The 15864-nt window shown below is 52.1% G+C and overlaps 1 protein-coding gene across 2 annotated transcripts in view; it reads left to right on the forward strand.

Moving 5' to 3' along the window:
• The window catches only part of LOC118726604 (signal transducer and activator of transcription 5B), a 63104-nt gene extending 48502 nt beyond the window's left edge, over nucleotides 1-14602 (forward strand). Inside the window, exons 8-19 of one of the 2 annotated variants that reach the window (XM_036451568.2) lie at nucleotides 134-289; nucleotides 616-795; nucleotides 2108-2195; nucleotides 2274-2396; nucleotides 3422-3514; nucleotides 6798-7004; nucleotides 8073-8167; nucleotides 8292-8422; nucleotides 9800-9970; nucleotides 11574-11625; nucleotides 11869-11973; nucleotides 12151-14602. In XM_036451568.2, the coding sequence (XP_036307461.1) occupies nucleotides 134-289; nucleotides 616-795; nucleotides 2108-2195; nucleotides 2274-2396; nucleotides 3422-3514; nucleotides 6798-7004; nucleotides 8073-8167; nucleotides 8292-8422; nucleotides 9800-9970; nucleotides 11574-11625; nucleotides 11869-11973; nucleotides 12151-12277 (1528 nt within the window). In that variant the 3' untranslated portion in view covers nucleotides 12278-14602. The remainder of the gene's footprint in view (nucleotides 1-133; nucleotides 290-615; nucleotides 796-2107; nucleotides 2196-2273; nucleotides 2397-3421; nucleotides 3515-6797; nucleotides 7005-8072; nucleotides 8168-8291; nucleotides 8423-9799; nucleotides 9971-11573; nucleotides 11626-11868; nucleotides 11974-12150) is intronic. The other variant, XM_045586256.1, reaches the window with a different exon arrangement.
• The last annotated feature ends 1262 nt before the right edge of the window (nucleotides 14603-15864 follow it).

Genomic DNA, 15864 nt, shown 5'->3' on the forward strand with positions numbered 1-15864 from the left:
GAGGTGCCAAGCCTTCCTGGGGGAGGTGGGGCTGGGTCCTGGGGGGCTCCCCCCAGCCGGGCGCCTCTCCCCTGTGGCCTGGGGGAGGGGTGAAGGCCTTGTCCTCTCCTCTGGCCCCGCGGCGGGCGTGCAGGTGTGAGAAGTTGGCCGAGATCATCTGGCAGAACCGGCAGCAGATCCGCAGAGCGGAGCACCTGTGCCAGCAGCTGCCCATCCCCGGCCCCGTGGAGGAGATGCTGGCGGAGGTCAATGCCACCATCACAGACATCATCTCAGCCCTGGTGACCAGGTGACTGCAGCCTCTCGGCCCCGCCCAGCCCCGCATGGAGTTGGCTGGGGGAGGCAGGGGTGCTTTGCAGATGGGGGGCGGGAGGGCTCTCACTGGAGTCCTCGTCTGCCTGCTCACACCCTTTCCCTTCTGTCCCCATTGTCTCTGCGAGCGCTCCCCGGGCTGCCCTTGCTTCCTGCACCCGTGCCCGCTGCCCAGTCCCTTTCCCGGCCTCCCCTCCCGCCATCCCCTCGCAGGGTCTCCCAGGCCCCGTGCCCTCCCTCTGCCCGCCGAGCCCTGCGGGAGGCCCGGCCCCTGAGGCAGCGTCTCGCCCCTGGGTCCCGCAGCACGTTCATCATCGAGAAGCAGCCCCCGCAGGTGCTGAAGACCCAGACCAAGTTCGCAGCCACCGTGCGCCTGCTGGTGGGGGGGAAGCTGAACGTGCACATGAACCCGCCCCAGGTGAAGGCCACCATCATCAGCGAGCAGCAGGCCAAGTCGCTGCTCAAGAACGAGAACACCCGCAAGTACGTGCGTCCCTGCCTGTGTCTCGGCCGCGTTCCCGGGGGCCTGGCCGTGGGAAGGAGGGCTCCCCCGGGCGCTCTCTGTGGGTGCTGGCGCGGCCAGGGCACGCTCGGTCCCCAGGCGCCGGATGTGCCGCGCCAGCTCAGCCAGGTTCGGTGGCCCTGAGCGGGGGCGGTGCAGGATGGAGAAAAGACAGACAAGGGAGTGAAAGCTGGGTCTGGGTGGGACGCTGCCCGCTCCGATGGAGAGCTAGCGACAGCGCCACGGACTGCACGCCGTGTCTTTATTTTACAGCCGATGCCACAGGGCAAAGAAGGGCCCGGTTTGGCATCCGCGGACTGATGGGTCCCAGGTTCGATTCCGGTCAAGGGCATGTGCATTGGTTGCGGGCACATCCCCAGTGGGGGGTGTGCAGGAGGCAGCTGGTGGATGTTTCTAACTCTCTATCCCTCTCTCTTCCTTTCTGTAAAAAATCAGTGAAATATATTTAAAAAAAAAAAAAAAAAAAAGTAAGGGCTTGGTCAAGATGTTGACAACCTTCTGGTGGGTTTCGATCCTACTCAGTTACACGCACCTGAACTCTGTCAAACCCACATCACTCCGGTACCTGGGGCCACGTGTTCGGACCATAGCTGTTGGCTGTCATTGTGCGGGGAGGGCTCCGCCCTCCAAGCTGGGACTTGCACGTGGCCCCGAGAGGACAGTGCCCTGTCATCGGTCCGAGGCTTGAACCTGTGCAGACACGGTGGCTGCTCTCCACAGCCGTCCTATGTGGGAGCCCCAGCCGCCCCTCTGGCCGCTCTGGCTCTCAGAACGAACAGAAGGGGTTCTTCTGTGAAGGTAGTGTGATTGGGTTTCACCTAGTCGAAACCCTGTGTATATTTTATGTATATTTATTTCTTGTATGTTTCATGGAGCTAACCTTTCTTCTAAATGACAGATTTTTATTTTTTTATGTTTTAAATGTATTTTTTATTTCAGAGAGGAAGGAAGTGGGGAAGAGAGAGAGAGAGAAAGAGAGAGAGAGAGAGAGAGAGAAACATCAATGATGAGAGAGAATCATTGATCGGCTGCCTCCTGCACGCCCCCGACTGGGGATCGAGCCCACAACCCAGGAGCCTGTGCCCCTGACCGGAATCGAACCTGGGACCCTTCAGTCCTCAGTCTGACTCTCTGTCCACTGAGCCAAACCAGTCATGGCGGGACATAAGGTTTTAAATACCTTCCGTGGTTCCTCCGACCCCGAGCGTATCTCTGCCCGCTGTGAGCTGAGACCCTGCGTGGGTTTGAACGGCGTCTCTCTCTGGTTTGCAGTGACTACAGTGGCGAGATCCTGAACAACTGCTGTGTGATGGAGTACCACCAGGCCACAGGCACGCTCAGCGCCCACTTCAGGAACATGGTGAGGGTGGCGGGCGGGGAAGAGCAGATCCTCCCTGTGTATCCGAGGACCGTGTCACCTTAGCTTTCTCCTCGGCAGTCCCTGAAACGCATCAAGAGGTCGGACCGTCGTGGGGCAGAGTCCGTGACGGAAGAGAAATTTACAATCCTGTTCGAATCACAGTTCAGTGTTGGTGGAAACGAGCTGGTTTTTCAAGTCAAGGTAAAGCCCCCCCTCAGCCGGTGTCTCTGAGCACTTATATCCCACGAGAATGGTTTGGGTCACACAGTCCCTCTTTAAACATTTTTTATGGATGAAAGTGAGGATGGATGTTTGTTACTTGCTTCACCCTCCTCCTCCCCCCACTCCACCTCCCCCCAAAAAATGTCTCCATACTCTCTCTCTTTTTTTTAAATTTTTTTTTAAATTGATTATGGTCTCACATAATTGTCCTTATTCCCCCATTCCCATCCCAAACTCCTCCCTACATATGCCCTCCCCCCAACAACCCCCGTTGTCCATGGCCACTGGCCAGGCCCATATGTATGCACACAAGTCCTTTGGTTGATCTCTTCCCCTTACCCCCATCCTCCCTTACTTTCCCTCTGAGGTTTGAGAGTCTGATCGCTGCTTCTCTTTCTCTGGGTCTGTTTTTGTTCATCAGTTTACGTTGTTCATTATTTCCTCTAGATGTGTGAGATCATGTGATCCAAGAAATACCCCTGTAAGAACCTAAGCTGCAACAAGCCGTAATGGTTATGCTGAGAGGTCTCTCTCTTTTTTAAGAAAAATGTTTTTATTGATTTCAGAGAGAGGAAGGGAGAGAGAGAAGCATCAATGATGGAATAAAAGCATTGACCAGTTGCCTCCTGTACGCCCCCTACTGGGGATCAAGCCCACAGCCCAAGCTTGTGCCCTGACCTGGAATGGAACTGTGATCTCCTGGTTTGTGGGTCAATGCTCAACCACTGAGCCACACCGGCCGGGCCACACTCTCTCTTCTCTCTCTTGTTCTCTGTGTCACTTAGAGAACTTAGCCCATCCTTCAGAAATACCTAATAAAATCTGTTTTACCAGATCTAAACTGTCTTAAGATTTTGCCAGTGTGGATGGAAAAGTCATGTCGTTATCGGAGCCGTTTCCATGCTGTGTCCCAGGGGACACGTGCGGGAACTTGCAGAAGAATGAACATACTGTGATTGAAGAAAAGAAGAGAAGGGGCGCTCAGCCCTTCTGTGTCTTTGCAGACCCTGTCCCTCCCGGTGGTGGTGATCGTCCACGGCAGCCAGGACAACAACGCGACGGCCACTGTGCTCTGGGACAACGCGTTCGCAGAGTCTGTGAGTCTGCCCCGCGGACCTCCGGCCTCCAGCTCTGGATGCTGGTGTCGTGAATCTCTCTCACGTGCTATCCCCACGAGAGCATAGACGAAGGGAAACGCTGTTTCTGTTGGTGGGAGACAGAAGGGAGTGTGTGTGGAAAATGGAAAGAGCCCCAACCGGTTTGGCTCAGTGGATAGAGCATCAGCCTGCGGACTCAAGGGTCCCAGGTTCAATTCCGGTCAAGGGCATGTGCCTTGGTTGCGGGCACATCTCTAGTAGGAGGCGTGCAGGAGGCAGCTGGTCGATGTTTCTCTCTCATTGATGTTTCTAGCTCTCCATCCCTCTCCCTTCCTCTCTGTAAAAAATCAATAAAATATATTTTTTTAAAAAGAAAAGAAAATGGAAAGAGGGTGGGCTTGAAGCCAGGCCAAGGTTTCAGGGCACGTCGCACCGTGTCCTCACTCTGTGGCTGTGGGAAAGCCACTCTCCCTCTCTGGGCTTAAGGCCCCTCAGTGTCTGCCACCCGGAAACATAATGCTCCATGAGGTTGTTGGGAAGATAAACCACATAACGCACAAAATGCTTGTCTCAGACGCCGTGCTCAGGAAGCTTTGTTTTGACTCCGTGGGTGAAGCCATACGTGGACGTTGGGACTCCCAGGTTCCTTCTAGAGAGACCTCTCAGGAGGTCCCTTTGGCTTAGAAGTTGCTTCCTGTCATCCTCCCTCCAGTGAAAGGGTGACATTTACTTTCCAAATGTTAGGTTCTGTGATTCATCCCAGGTCTCTCATGAAGAATGAGATGCTTTGCCTAAGCCAGTGGACAGCAAACTCATTAGTCAACAGAGCCAAATATCAACAGCACAACGATTGAAATTTCTTTTGAGAGCCACATTTTTTTTAAACTTCTTCTAATGCCACTTCTTCAACATAGACTCGCCCAGGCCGTGGTATTTTGTGGAAGAGCCACACTCAAGGGGCTAAAGAGCTGCATGTGGCTCGCGAGCCGAAGTTTTGCCAACCACGAGACCAAGGGTAAAAACACGATGTCAGGGGTTTATGCACCCAGACGCTCTCTGAACACCCCGGGCGTGCTGCCTGCTGGGCATTTTCACACCATGTCAGGAGGCCCCGTTCTACGTGTGTTTCCAGGAGAGGTTAGCCTGTAAAAGCATGACTGAAGGGGTCTAGTTGTTATTTGGGACATAAACATATGTTCTTCTCTAACGGGAGCAGTCTTACATTCTCAACAGTTGTCTTTACAGAACAATGTATTTGCTTCCGAGGTGAGATTCTTATCAGAAATTCTGCTGTGCTGTGCTACACACCCTGAGTGTGAGGCTCTTTTTGAAAGCGATCTGCCTCTATCTTGTCCTGATAAGCCTGCTGGATAGGATTGCCACATCTCTCCTCCCTTCTCTGCCTGTCCACAGACCTCACACACACCCCACCCCCGGCCACTGCGGGCCCCCCCGCAGCATGCCATTGCTAACGTATCTTGTCTCAATAAATAAGCATTTTTTTAAACATTTTCAGAATGTTAGGGTGCATTTATTTTTACGCTGTTTTGAAATACATGGGAATTTATAGATACATTTGTATATATGCCACGATATAAGCGTATCGCAGCATTGCTTAGCTGAAGGTTGAAGGTTGACACATAGATGTCCATCTATGGGGGTCTGGTTGAATATATTCTTCTTCTTCCATTAACGTTAACTGCTTTTGTTGCAAGATCACGTTAGCATACACTTCAGTGAGTACTCACTATATGCTGAGGCCAGGATTAATTATGGGAAGCACAACTGTACACCATGACAAAGCAGCAGATGATGCCAGAGCCTGTGTAAAATCTTATTACGGGAAACACAAGTACTAATTTTGAGAAACACGGATGTATAACCCTGATGTAGCTACTTGTAATAGTATCCTGTCCATATCTATCTATATAAAAGCCTAATATGCAAAGTGTCCCCTCGGGAGTTTGACCGATCGGCAGTTTGATCACTCGCTATGACGTGTGCTGTCCATCAGGGGTGGCATGGACTGAAGGGAGGCCCCAGCCGGACGTCAGCAGCCTCTAGGGACCCTATCTGAGCACAGATTTTGTGTACTTGGCCTCTAATTGTAGAATAGTTAGCAGCCACAAATGAAAATGAGGAATTTCTTTACATGCTGATGTGAGGTCTCCCCAGTATAGTATTCTGTGAAAAAAGGGAGATGCAGGACATGTGGATCACTTTATGCTTCTATTTGGATTTTTTAATGTTTTTATTATTTTTTAAAAATATATTTTATTGACTTTTTACAGAGTGGAAGGGAGAAGGATAGAGAGCTAGAAATATTGATGAGATATAAACATTAATTAGCTGCCTCCTGCACATCCCCTACCAAGGATATGCCCACAACCAAGGTACATGCCCTTGACTGGTATCGAACCTGGGACTTTTCAGTCCTCAGGCAGATGCTCTATCTACTGAGCCGGTTTTGGCTCCATTTGTATTTTTTAAAAGGGAAAAAAAAATTTCCCTTTGTATGTATTTGCAGGCCAGCATAGAATGCCTTCGGAGGTGTAAACAAGAAACTATGCTGCATGCCTTTGGGAAGAGGAGTTGGGCTGCTAGGGGACAGAATAGGAAAGAGACCTCACTGTCTAACTTGCTGCACTTTAAAAAGTTTACTTCGTGTGAAGGAATTGCCGATTCAAAAATATTGTTGTGATCATTAAAATGAAGTACTATGGCTGAATGGAAGGAAAAGCAGTTTGTTACAAATTCATATTCTCACCTGTTTTTAATAAAGCTGACTCAGAGTTTCTATTTTTCCGTAAGCTGTTTCATTTTGAGCCAGAGTTCTTTCTTGGCAGAAGTTTTCAAAGGCAAGGATTTCACTTGTGCACACATATGTATGAGTGCACACACACACACACACACACACACACACACAGTCTCTCTCTGTCGCTCTGTACCTAGAGAGTCAGTGTTTTAGATTTCTGGTCCCGTTGAGCTTACAGCCAGACCTCGGTCACGGTTTGCTTTAGTGGCTGTGACAATGCCGGGTTGGACCACTTACAGATCACTGTCCGCAGCACGAGGCTGCCCTCTCTATCGTGTGCAAAGAAGGCGACATGAACCTGAGTTTCCTTCCAGAACCGCACACCCCATGAGAGTTTGAACCTATCCTCAGACCCAGTCAGACAAACGTTTGTCCCGCCACCCCGCCACCAGGGTTCTCCTTTCGTGGGTTGAGGAAACAAATCATGCAACTGTCCTCTCATACTGTCCTGGCCTCTCTCCCCCTCAGGGCAGGGTGCCCTTCGCCGTGCCCGACAAAGTGCTGTGGCCGCAGCTGTGCGAGGCGCTCAACATGAAGTTCAAGGCCGAGGTGCAGAGCAACCGGGGCCTGACCAAGGAGAACCTCGTGTTCCTGGCGCAGAAGCTGTTCAACGGCAGCAGCAGCCACCTGGAGGACTACAACAGCATGTCCGTGTCCTGGTCCCAGTTCAACAGGGTGAGGGCCCGCCACCCGCCGGCCGCCCCGAGATCAGTCCCTCCCAACCGGAAACCTCCCTTCCTGGGCCCTCGGGCTTCCTGTCTGATACAATGCACCTGAAATGATGGGAAGCTCCTGAATGGACAGACAACGACATACTTTTCATGCAGAAAATGACGTCTTCGAATTTTAAGTAAACCGGGCTTTGTGTGTAGCTAGTGCGTTTTATAAGGGAAGCAGAGCCGAGGAAGCATTCTCGGAACTCGGGAGAAGTGCAGCTTGGGCGATGATCAGAACGCCACGGCTGTCCCGTTGACTCCGATGTGCCCTGATGTGAGATGCAAAGCCAGGCTCCCGTGGACCCAGCCCACCCACGTGGATGCTGATGGGGGACACGTTTCCTCTAGCATCTGCTCATTCGGATGTCATCCCTGTCACATCTTCGATTGGAAATTTAACTTTCGTTTTCCTTTCGACACCATCACCCCCCACCTCCACCCCGGTGTTTTAAGCACCCTCGTGCCGAGATCTCGCAGTCTCTGAGTGTACATGTTTTAAGTGGTTGTGTGTGAAGCAGTTGGCCAACGTGTTGGCTGGCGGTCAAAGGTGTTTTGATAGGGGAAGCAGGAATTTCGCTGGAATCCAAGAACTGCATGTTGCTGTGGGATGGAGCCATCTCTGTGGCCTTGGGATCTAACCCAGTTCCAATGTGCAAGCCCCCTGGGCATCTTGCTAAGATGCCGGCTCTGATTCAGAGAGTTTGGGATAAAGCCTTAAATATTGCGTTTCTTAGAAGCTCTTGGTCCCAGAGTCCACATCACAGACAGCAGAGGCCCAGGCAGCCAGGTAGAAGTGTTCGCAGTGGGGGCTGTTTTGCCCCGTTTGCTTCTTTCCTCCCGTATCCTGTTTTGTTGTTGTTGTTGTTGGACCATTCATTTGGGGAAATTCAGGCAGGCCTTCCTATTTGTATGGTTCTGACAGTGTAGGTGTCTGTTTTCCACTTGGTTTCTCCAGTGAATGTAGACACAGGCACTATCCGGAGTCTTCCCTCTGCCTTCTTGCGTTCATCGTTGTGTCTCCCATCAGGAGAACTTACCAGGACGGAATTACACTTTCTGGCAGTGGTTTGATGGTGTGATGGAGGTGTTGAAAAAGCATCTCAAGCCTCATTGGAACGATGGGTGAGCATCGTCCTTCCTTGCGTCTGCCATAAAGTGAGAATGGACCCAGCTCTACGGTTAAAAAAATAAAATAAAATAAAGTAACTCACACTCTGCTTCCGCTCCTTTGACCTCTGTGATCCAGGGCCATTCTGGGTTTCGTGAACAAGCAACAGGCCCACGATCTGCTCATTAACAAGCCCGATGGGACCTTCCTGTTGAGATTCAGCGACTCTGAAATTGGCGGGATCACCATCGCGTGGAAGTTTGATTCTCGTGAGTGCCCCTCCCTTTTTAAGAGCAGAGGCCAGAGGGCTCCGGTGAGCTGCTTTTGTTTCGAGGTCACGTTAGCATGCACTTTCCGTGTGCTTTGCTGGGGCCGGCACTGATTGTGGGAAGCACACATGCACACCCAGCACACAGCGGCCGGTGATACCAGAGCCTGTGTACCATCTTATCATGGGAAACACAAGTCCTCATTTTGAGGAACGCAGATGGATAACCCTGATGGAGCTGCTCGCCACAGTGTCCTGGGCACACTCCCCGCTGCTTCCCTTTTGAGATGTCCACCTTCTCACGACTCAACCTTGAGCGTGGTTCAGTGGAAACTTACTGGAATAAGTTGGAGCCGTTCACATAGAAATAAAGTTACCTTCGTGATTCCTGTATTCTCACGGACCCGAGGACATTGTCCCTGCTCATTTTCACCCAAGAACGCTAGTGCTTCCCTCTGACCCTCCCACATAAGGCGCCAGCAGCTTCCGCGTTCGCCTTGTGTGGCTTGAAGACTTCAGTGGCATTGAGTAGCGCTCACGTGTCCTCTGGCCACGGACCTGCTTCCTAGCTTTCTTACACGCTTTTGTACAGGGTATCAGGGAGTCAAGAAGTGTCTTCTGGAAAGGGACAGAGTGACATTTAACTTGGAGCCACCTAGGGAGATCATTGGATCTCTAGGAAAGGGGTGAAGGCATCACCAGCTAGCTCCCCGTGGCTTTTAAAAACAGCCACTCCAGCCGAAACTGATTTGGCTCAGTGGTAGAGCGTTGGTCTGCGGACTGAAAGGTCCCAGGTTCAATTCCGGTCAAGGGCATGTACATTGGTTGCAGGCACATCCCCGGTGGGGGGTGTGCAGGAGGCAGCTGGTTGATGTTTCTCTCTCATCGACGTTTCTGGCTCTCTATCTCTCTCCCTTCCTCTCTGTAAAAAATCAATAAAATATATTAAAAAACAAAACAAAACAACAACAACAAAAAAAACCAGCCACTCCAACCCTGGCTCAGTTGGTCGAGTGCCATCCTTGGGTATGGGAGGCAAGCCATCAGATGTTTCTCTTTCACATTAATGTTTCTCCCTCCCTCCCTCTCGCCTGTCCCGTTCCTCTCCCTCTCTCTTCCTTTCTCTCTCTCTTCCTCTCCCTCTCTCTCTCTCTCTCCCCCTTTCCCTTCCTCTGTCTCTTAAAATTTTGTTTTAAAAAATCAATAAAACATTTAAAAATTAATTTTTTAAAACAGATTTGATCTATAATCTGTCGTTATTTTTAAATGGAGATTTTTTTTGGAGGGGGTACAATTTTAATTTGTAGAATATGTGGGTATTAAGATTTCTTATTCAGAAACTATGTTTAGAACATCACTATTCTCTTTATTGATCTAGAGGAAAGAATGTTTTGGAATCTGATGCCTTTTACCACCAGAGACTTCTCCATCCGGTCCCTGGCCGACCGCCTGGGGGACCTGGATTACCTTATCTACGTGTTCCCCGACCGGCCGAAAGACGAAGTGTACTCCAAATACTACACACCAGTCCCCTGCGAGCCTGCCACTGGTAACAATGTTCGCATTCTGACTTGGTTTTGTTGTGCTTTGGTTATTTGTGTGTGTGTGTGTGTGTGTGTGTGTGTGTCTGTCTTGCATGGAAATCTACGCAGTTAGCCTGCAGTTACTTAAGCATTTTCCAGGGCAGATGTAAATCCTGGGCTGTATTCTGCAGTCACACAGAAAGCACGCCTGCCGCTAACCCCAGGTGCCAAATTGAAGGGAACAACTTGCTTTTAACACAAGCTTAAGTCAAACAAAATTAGGAAGGCAAAATTTTGTTTCTCACATCAGAGATGGCTTTGTTTCCTGAGCCTAAAAGTGTTATGCATTTATTATAAAATGTCCAGAAAAGTATAGAAAAAAAGAAAAAAAGAATTCGTTCATCCTCCTGCCAGTCATAAAACCTGTTCCTCAGTTTCAGGTGTGGCTCTGATTGGCATAAAAATGACATCTCAGGTTTTATTTTCATTTATTTGACTCCAGGTAAGGTCAAAGCACCTTTTCATATAATGATAATGGCAGCAATACTAAGTACAATTCTAGTAATGGCTGGCATTTGTTAAATGCTTATTGAGTACCAGGTCCACTTTTGGGCACTTTTATTTTATTTTATTGATTTTTCACAGAGAGGAAAGGAGAGAGAGAGAGAGCTAGAAACGTCAATGAGAGAAACATCAACCAGCTGCCTCTAGCACACCCCCTACTGGGGATGTGCCCGCAACCAAGGTACATGCCCTTGACCGGAATCGAACCTGGGACCTTTCAGTCCGCAGACCGATGCTCTATCCATTGAGCCAAACAGGTTCGGCTTGGGCACGTTTTGATGGAGCATCTCATTTAGTCCTCAGAAGGGGTCTGTGAAGCAGTTACTGTCTCCCTTTCACCTCTGAGGAACGGAGGCCCCGAGAAGTCAGTGATTTGGCAGAGGCCACACAGCTAGGAAGAGGCCGCGCGGGATCGGAGCTCAGGGAGCCTAGCGCCAGAGCCTGTGTTTCTTAACGTCTACACGTTGGCCGTTTGTATTTTTTCCTGTGAAGTGCGTTCATGTTCCTCGCTTATCTTTCTTTTGGAGTCCCTTTTTCCTTGATGATGTGTAAACAGTTTTCTTAGTAGATAAACCCTGGGTTATACATAGCCGTTATCCTGACGTTTGTATACCTTCCTCGTGAAAACCTCCCGTGACAAGGAGACCAGCTCTTCCCAAGACTTTCCCATTTCTTTGGGGCCGTCCCATGTGTGACAACATGCTTCTGTATCTGACGGAGACTGGCCCCTCCTCTGACCTCCTCCTGCTGGTCCTAAAGGATTTTCCCTTTCCCCGTTAGTAGGCAGTTAGTGCTGGGTTTCGGCCTGTGTGGAAGCCTGTGCTTTCTGTGGTCTGAAGTCGGCGTAAGCACATGGGAGCCACCTTGGGAGATCTCTCCACGGGCAGTATTAGGACCGAGGCTTCCCTGTGCCAGGCCGTCCTGCCAGACTGAAGTGTTAGGTGCTGGTGTCAGATCCTAAGCTAAATCAGGTGGCTGTGCTGCCCTATCCTAAGAAAAGATGTGATTCATAAGGGAGATTTCACTTGAGAACTTTGGTTTTCATCCCCGTTCCCCTCTCGGCAGCTAAAGCGGTGGACGGGTACGTGAAGCCACAGATCAAGCAAGTGGTCCCTGAGTAAGTGCCCGGGGCCCAGCTCTGGTCTCCCGCTGCCTCTGTTCCCTCCCCGCCACCCCCTCCCCGCTGTCCTCACCCCTCCCCGCCACCCCTCCCGTCCAAGGGCTTAGCGTTCCCTTCCCCCTAACACCCGGCTCAGCCCTGGGGAGGGAACCGGCCTTGGTCTCGCCATGGGCCAGTGCCCAGGGCACCCCCCTCCCCATGCCAGCGGCCTCAGAGGCTCTGCTCTGCTTCCTCCTCCAGGTTTGTGACATCTGCGGACTCTGCCGGAGGCAGTGCCACCTACATGGACCAGGCCCCCTCCCCGGCTGTGGGTCCCCAGGCTCCTTATAACATGTACCCACAGAAGTAGGTTGTGTTCTCACAGGGCTTCACCGTGGGGGCGAGGGGAGGAGGGGAGGGACTGGGCACTTGGCCTAGGGCTGTTCCCTGGCCCGGGTGAGGGCCTGGGGTGGTCTCTGCTCCTCATCGTGGGTCTCTAACAGCCGCCCCCTCCCCCTTCCTCTCTTCTCCTTCCCTCCCAAGCCCCGACCCCGTCCTGGACCCCGACGGGGACTTCGACCTGGACGACACGATGGACGTGGCGCGCCGCGTGGAGGAGCTGCTGGGCCGGCCCATGGACACGCAGTGGCTCCCCCACGCGCAGTCCTGACCTCCCCAGCGCCGCCGCCCGCGCCCGCGCCCGCGCCTCCTCCGTCCTCGCCAGAGGCGTCGCTCTTGTGGATGTTTTAATTCCATGAATCGCTTCTCAATACTCATAATGTGAAGTGTTAATAGTAGTGTGACGTTAGTGTTCCTGTGCACGGTGGCACCAGTGAAGGGCGAGCGTGTGTGTGTGTGTGTGTGTGTGTGTGTGTGAGCGAGCTTGTCCGTGGTGTGTTTCTCCCCTGCTGTCCGGAGCCCAGCGGCGGCACCGGGGCCGCAGACAGAGGCTGTGGCTGCCTGAACCTTGTGCACAGAGGCCACGTGCCCGGAGGGTGGACTTCGGCCGTGGCCTGTGAGTGAGGGAAGGACGTGGGGAGGAGAAAGGCCTCCGCCTCGGCGAGTCTGTCACCGTGTCTGCCACGCCGCCGTGCTGTAACCATGACCTTCTCTGCTTTTCTTCTGCAACGTGGAAACCGCCTCTCGACGAAGACCCCGCCCCCCGCCCCTGTGCCTCCCCCCGCGTTCCCGGGCAGGGATGGGAAAGGGGCGCCTCAGGAGGACTGTGGACGCGAGGGGAGCCGGAGGGCTTCGGATGGGAAGAGGCTTTTATAAATAACGTCTTCATGTTTTCCCCGCCCCTCCTCCCCGCCCCTCACTCCGCCCCTCTGTGTGCACACGCGCGCGCGCGCGGAGGAGCTGGAGAGAAGAAGGGAGAGTCCTGTCCCCGAAGCCCGCCGCGTTGGTGTCCTTTGTGTCTCGGCCAGAGTAGAACGCCTCGTCGTCGCCCCGAGAAGCCACTGTCCCACCTGCCCGTCCCCCCTCCGCGCCGGAAGGCTGATGGATGCCAGCTTTTTTGCAGACGTCGGATGGTGTTTTTGTTTCTCACTTGGGACTTCTTGTTTTCCCCCTCCGCCCCCTCGTCTGGCATCGGAAATTTCTTTGTTTCCTTTGTCGGGTCCTGTGCCATTCCCACCCAGGTCACCTCATTCCCCTTCGCTGTTCATGTGCACGCGAGGTCTCGGGGAGGGGGCGGCATGTCCGGCAGGCGTTGTTGCCCACCTGGGGCGGGGTGCTGGGCGTCAGGCGTTGGGAAGGTGGGTGTGCTGGAAGTTTGGTAAGCTGCAGAAAAAAAGCCTCAAGCATCACTTCGTCCACACTTTCTTCCTCGGCTCCCTGCCCGGCGGAAGGAATGGGGTGTGGCAGGCAGGTGGGAAGAGGGGGGAGCGGGTATCGTGTTCAGGTTAGGCCGACGAGGTCACTCCTAGCTAGCCCCCTCTCCAAAAAGGACGTGACTAGGCCCAGGAGAGAATGGCCCTAAAAACCTTATTTTTATATGTGTGAGTAAATCTATTTTTTTTACAAAAAAATAAAATAAACTTCTGAACTTACCAGTGTTTTGATGTTAAAGGAAAATATTTCTCTGTTGTAAATTATTTATTGGGAGTTGACTTTCTAAAAGCTGCTGTTTGCCCCGGCTTGGTTTCGTACACTGATTTATTTTTCTATGCCAGGAAGTAGACTCTCCCTGCCTCCGGGGAGCAGGCCGAGCCCTCCGTGGAGGCCAGCATTGGTGCAGGATGCTGCTAAGCCCCTTGCGTGCCCCTCAGGATTCAATTAAAACCCCGCCTGTGAGGAAGGGCGTGTTGGGGAGAGGCGAAAGGACGTAAGAGAGCCCTCACCTGCCTGTCACTCAGGCGTCACCAACACCTGCCTCCTTGTCCCAGTTGGGGGCCGGGGGCCGGGGCGGGGATTGACCCATTGGGAAGTGGACCCAGCCCTGTGCCTGCTGAGGTCCAGCTCCCGCTTTGCAGCTGGCAGTAGGGTTGTGGGGACCGGGGCCTGGTGTGGGGTTCCTGCCCATGCTTGTACAGTGGCTGAACTGTGTCCTCGATTTTCCTGAGAACTGTGCCTGTCGGTGGGAGAGATGTTTGGCGGAAAGGTGCGCTCGCTGTCTGCATTGTACTTTCTCTCTCCTCCCCGTCCCTGCAGATCGGGGGAGGCCGGGGGAGCCTGGACCGCCTCCGCCTCCGCCTCCACCTCCCGCTCGCTCCCAGGCACACAGTCACCCGCCTCCCCGCTCCCCGTGTGCGGCCTGCAGGGTTCGGTGGGGGTGGCGGGGAGACAGAGTGGATATAACTTAAGATGGAAGTATACTTTTTATAACTTTCCTTTTTAAAACTTTGTGAAATTATTTCAGATACATATTTTAGTGTGGAGGCCCATTAGCATATAGGCAGCAAAAAAAAAAAAAAGCGCATGGTGTACAATTCTACTTGGGCCAATCACAGAATAGTGTATTTTATGTTACAATAAAGCCTTGCTCTGAAGGGGCCGTGTTGAGTCCTGTTTTGTTTCTCCAATCCGAGGACGAGGGAGGGTGGTCTGAAGGGGGACGCTGGCCGTCCTGTGTGACTGAAAGGGTTTGGGAGTTGGCTCCTCTGAGAGCAGGCCGCCAGGTCTGATGGCGGATGGGGGCATTTATTTTTATTTCACTTTTTTTCTTTAATCCTCACCCAAAGGTATTTTCCCATTGATTGTAGAGAGAGTTTAAGAGAGAGGGAAAGAGAAAGAGAAACATTGATGTGAGATAAACACACCGATGGGTTGCCGCCTGCACGCACTCTGACCAGGCGCCCGGGCTGGGGAGAAGCCTGCAACAGAGGTGCGTGCCCTTGACCAGAATCGAACCTGGGATCCTTCGGTCTGCAGGCCGACGCTCTATCCCCTGAGCCAAACCGGCCGGAGCCGATGCGGGCATTTCTTACCTTCCTGCTCACGTGATGTTTTGAAAATTGCCCCTGTGCCACCTGAAAGGAATGTTCTTGCGTGGAGAAATGGTTTGGTGCTTTGGAATATTCAGCTCTTACCAAGCCCGTGCCCCTTGGCTGAGAGCCACCGGTGTCCCCGAAGGCTGCGTATTTCCAGCTCTCGTCCCTCTGTGGTGTGGAGACCCAGCGTCCGGATGCTGCCCGAGAGAGACAGCTGCTGCCCGTCAGTTCTCTTAATAAGCGCTTCGCTTAATTCTCTGTCCTTCTCTCTTCTCGGTCTCAGCCCTGTCCTCCTGGAGAAGTCAGTTTGGGTACGCCCCAGGAAATTTTCCCACACAAAGGACACTATCAAGAAAATACAAAGACAACCCACAGGAGAAGACACTTGCGGATCATAGGGTACTAGTTTGTGAAATACATAAAGAGCTCTTATCACCTAATAGTGAAAAGCCAACCCAGTTAAAATGGGCAAGGGATCTGAAAAGACATGTCTGCAAAGGAGACTCACAGGTGGCCACTAAGCACATAAAATAGGCTCAGCGTCATTAGTCATCAGGAAAATTAAAATTAAAATAGACTCACGTCACTTCGTACCCCACTAGAATGGCCAGGTCAAAAGGCCAGGTAATAAGTTAGCAAAGATGTAGGGAAATCGGGACCCTCATGGACTAGTGGTGGGGATGTAATATGATGCGGACACTTGGGAAGCCAATTTAGCCGTTCCTTAAACATTAAAAAAAAAAAAAAAAAAAAAAAAAAAAAAAAACTATCTGTCCACAGAAAAGCATGTACACTGCCCTGGCCAGTTTGGCTTAGTGCACATGTG

Source organism: Pipistrellus kuhlii, unplaced genomic scaffold, assembly GCF_014108245.1.
Source record: "Pipistrellus kuhlii isolate mPipKuh1 unplaced genomic scaffold, mPipKuh1.p scaffold_m20_p_22, whole genome shotgun sequence".
Lineage (NCBI taxonomy): Eukaryota > Metazoa > Chordata > Mammalia > Chiroptera > Vespertilionidae > Pipistrellus > Pipistrellus kuhlii.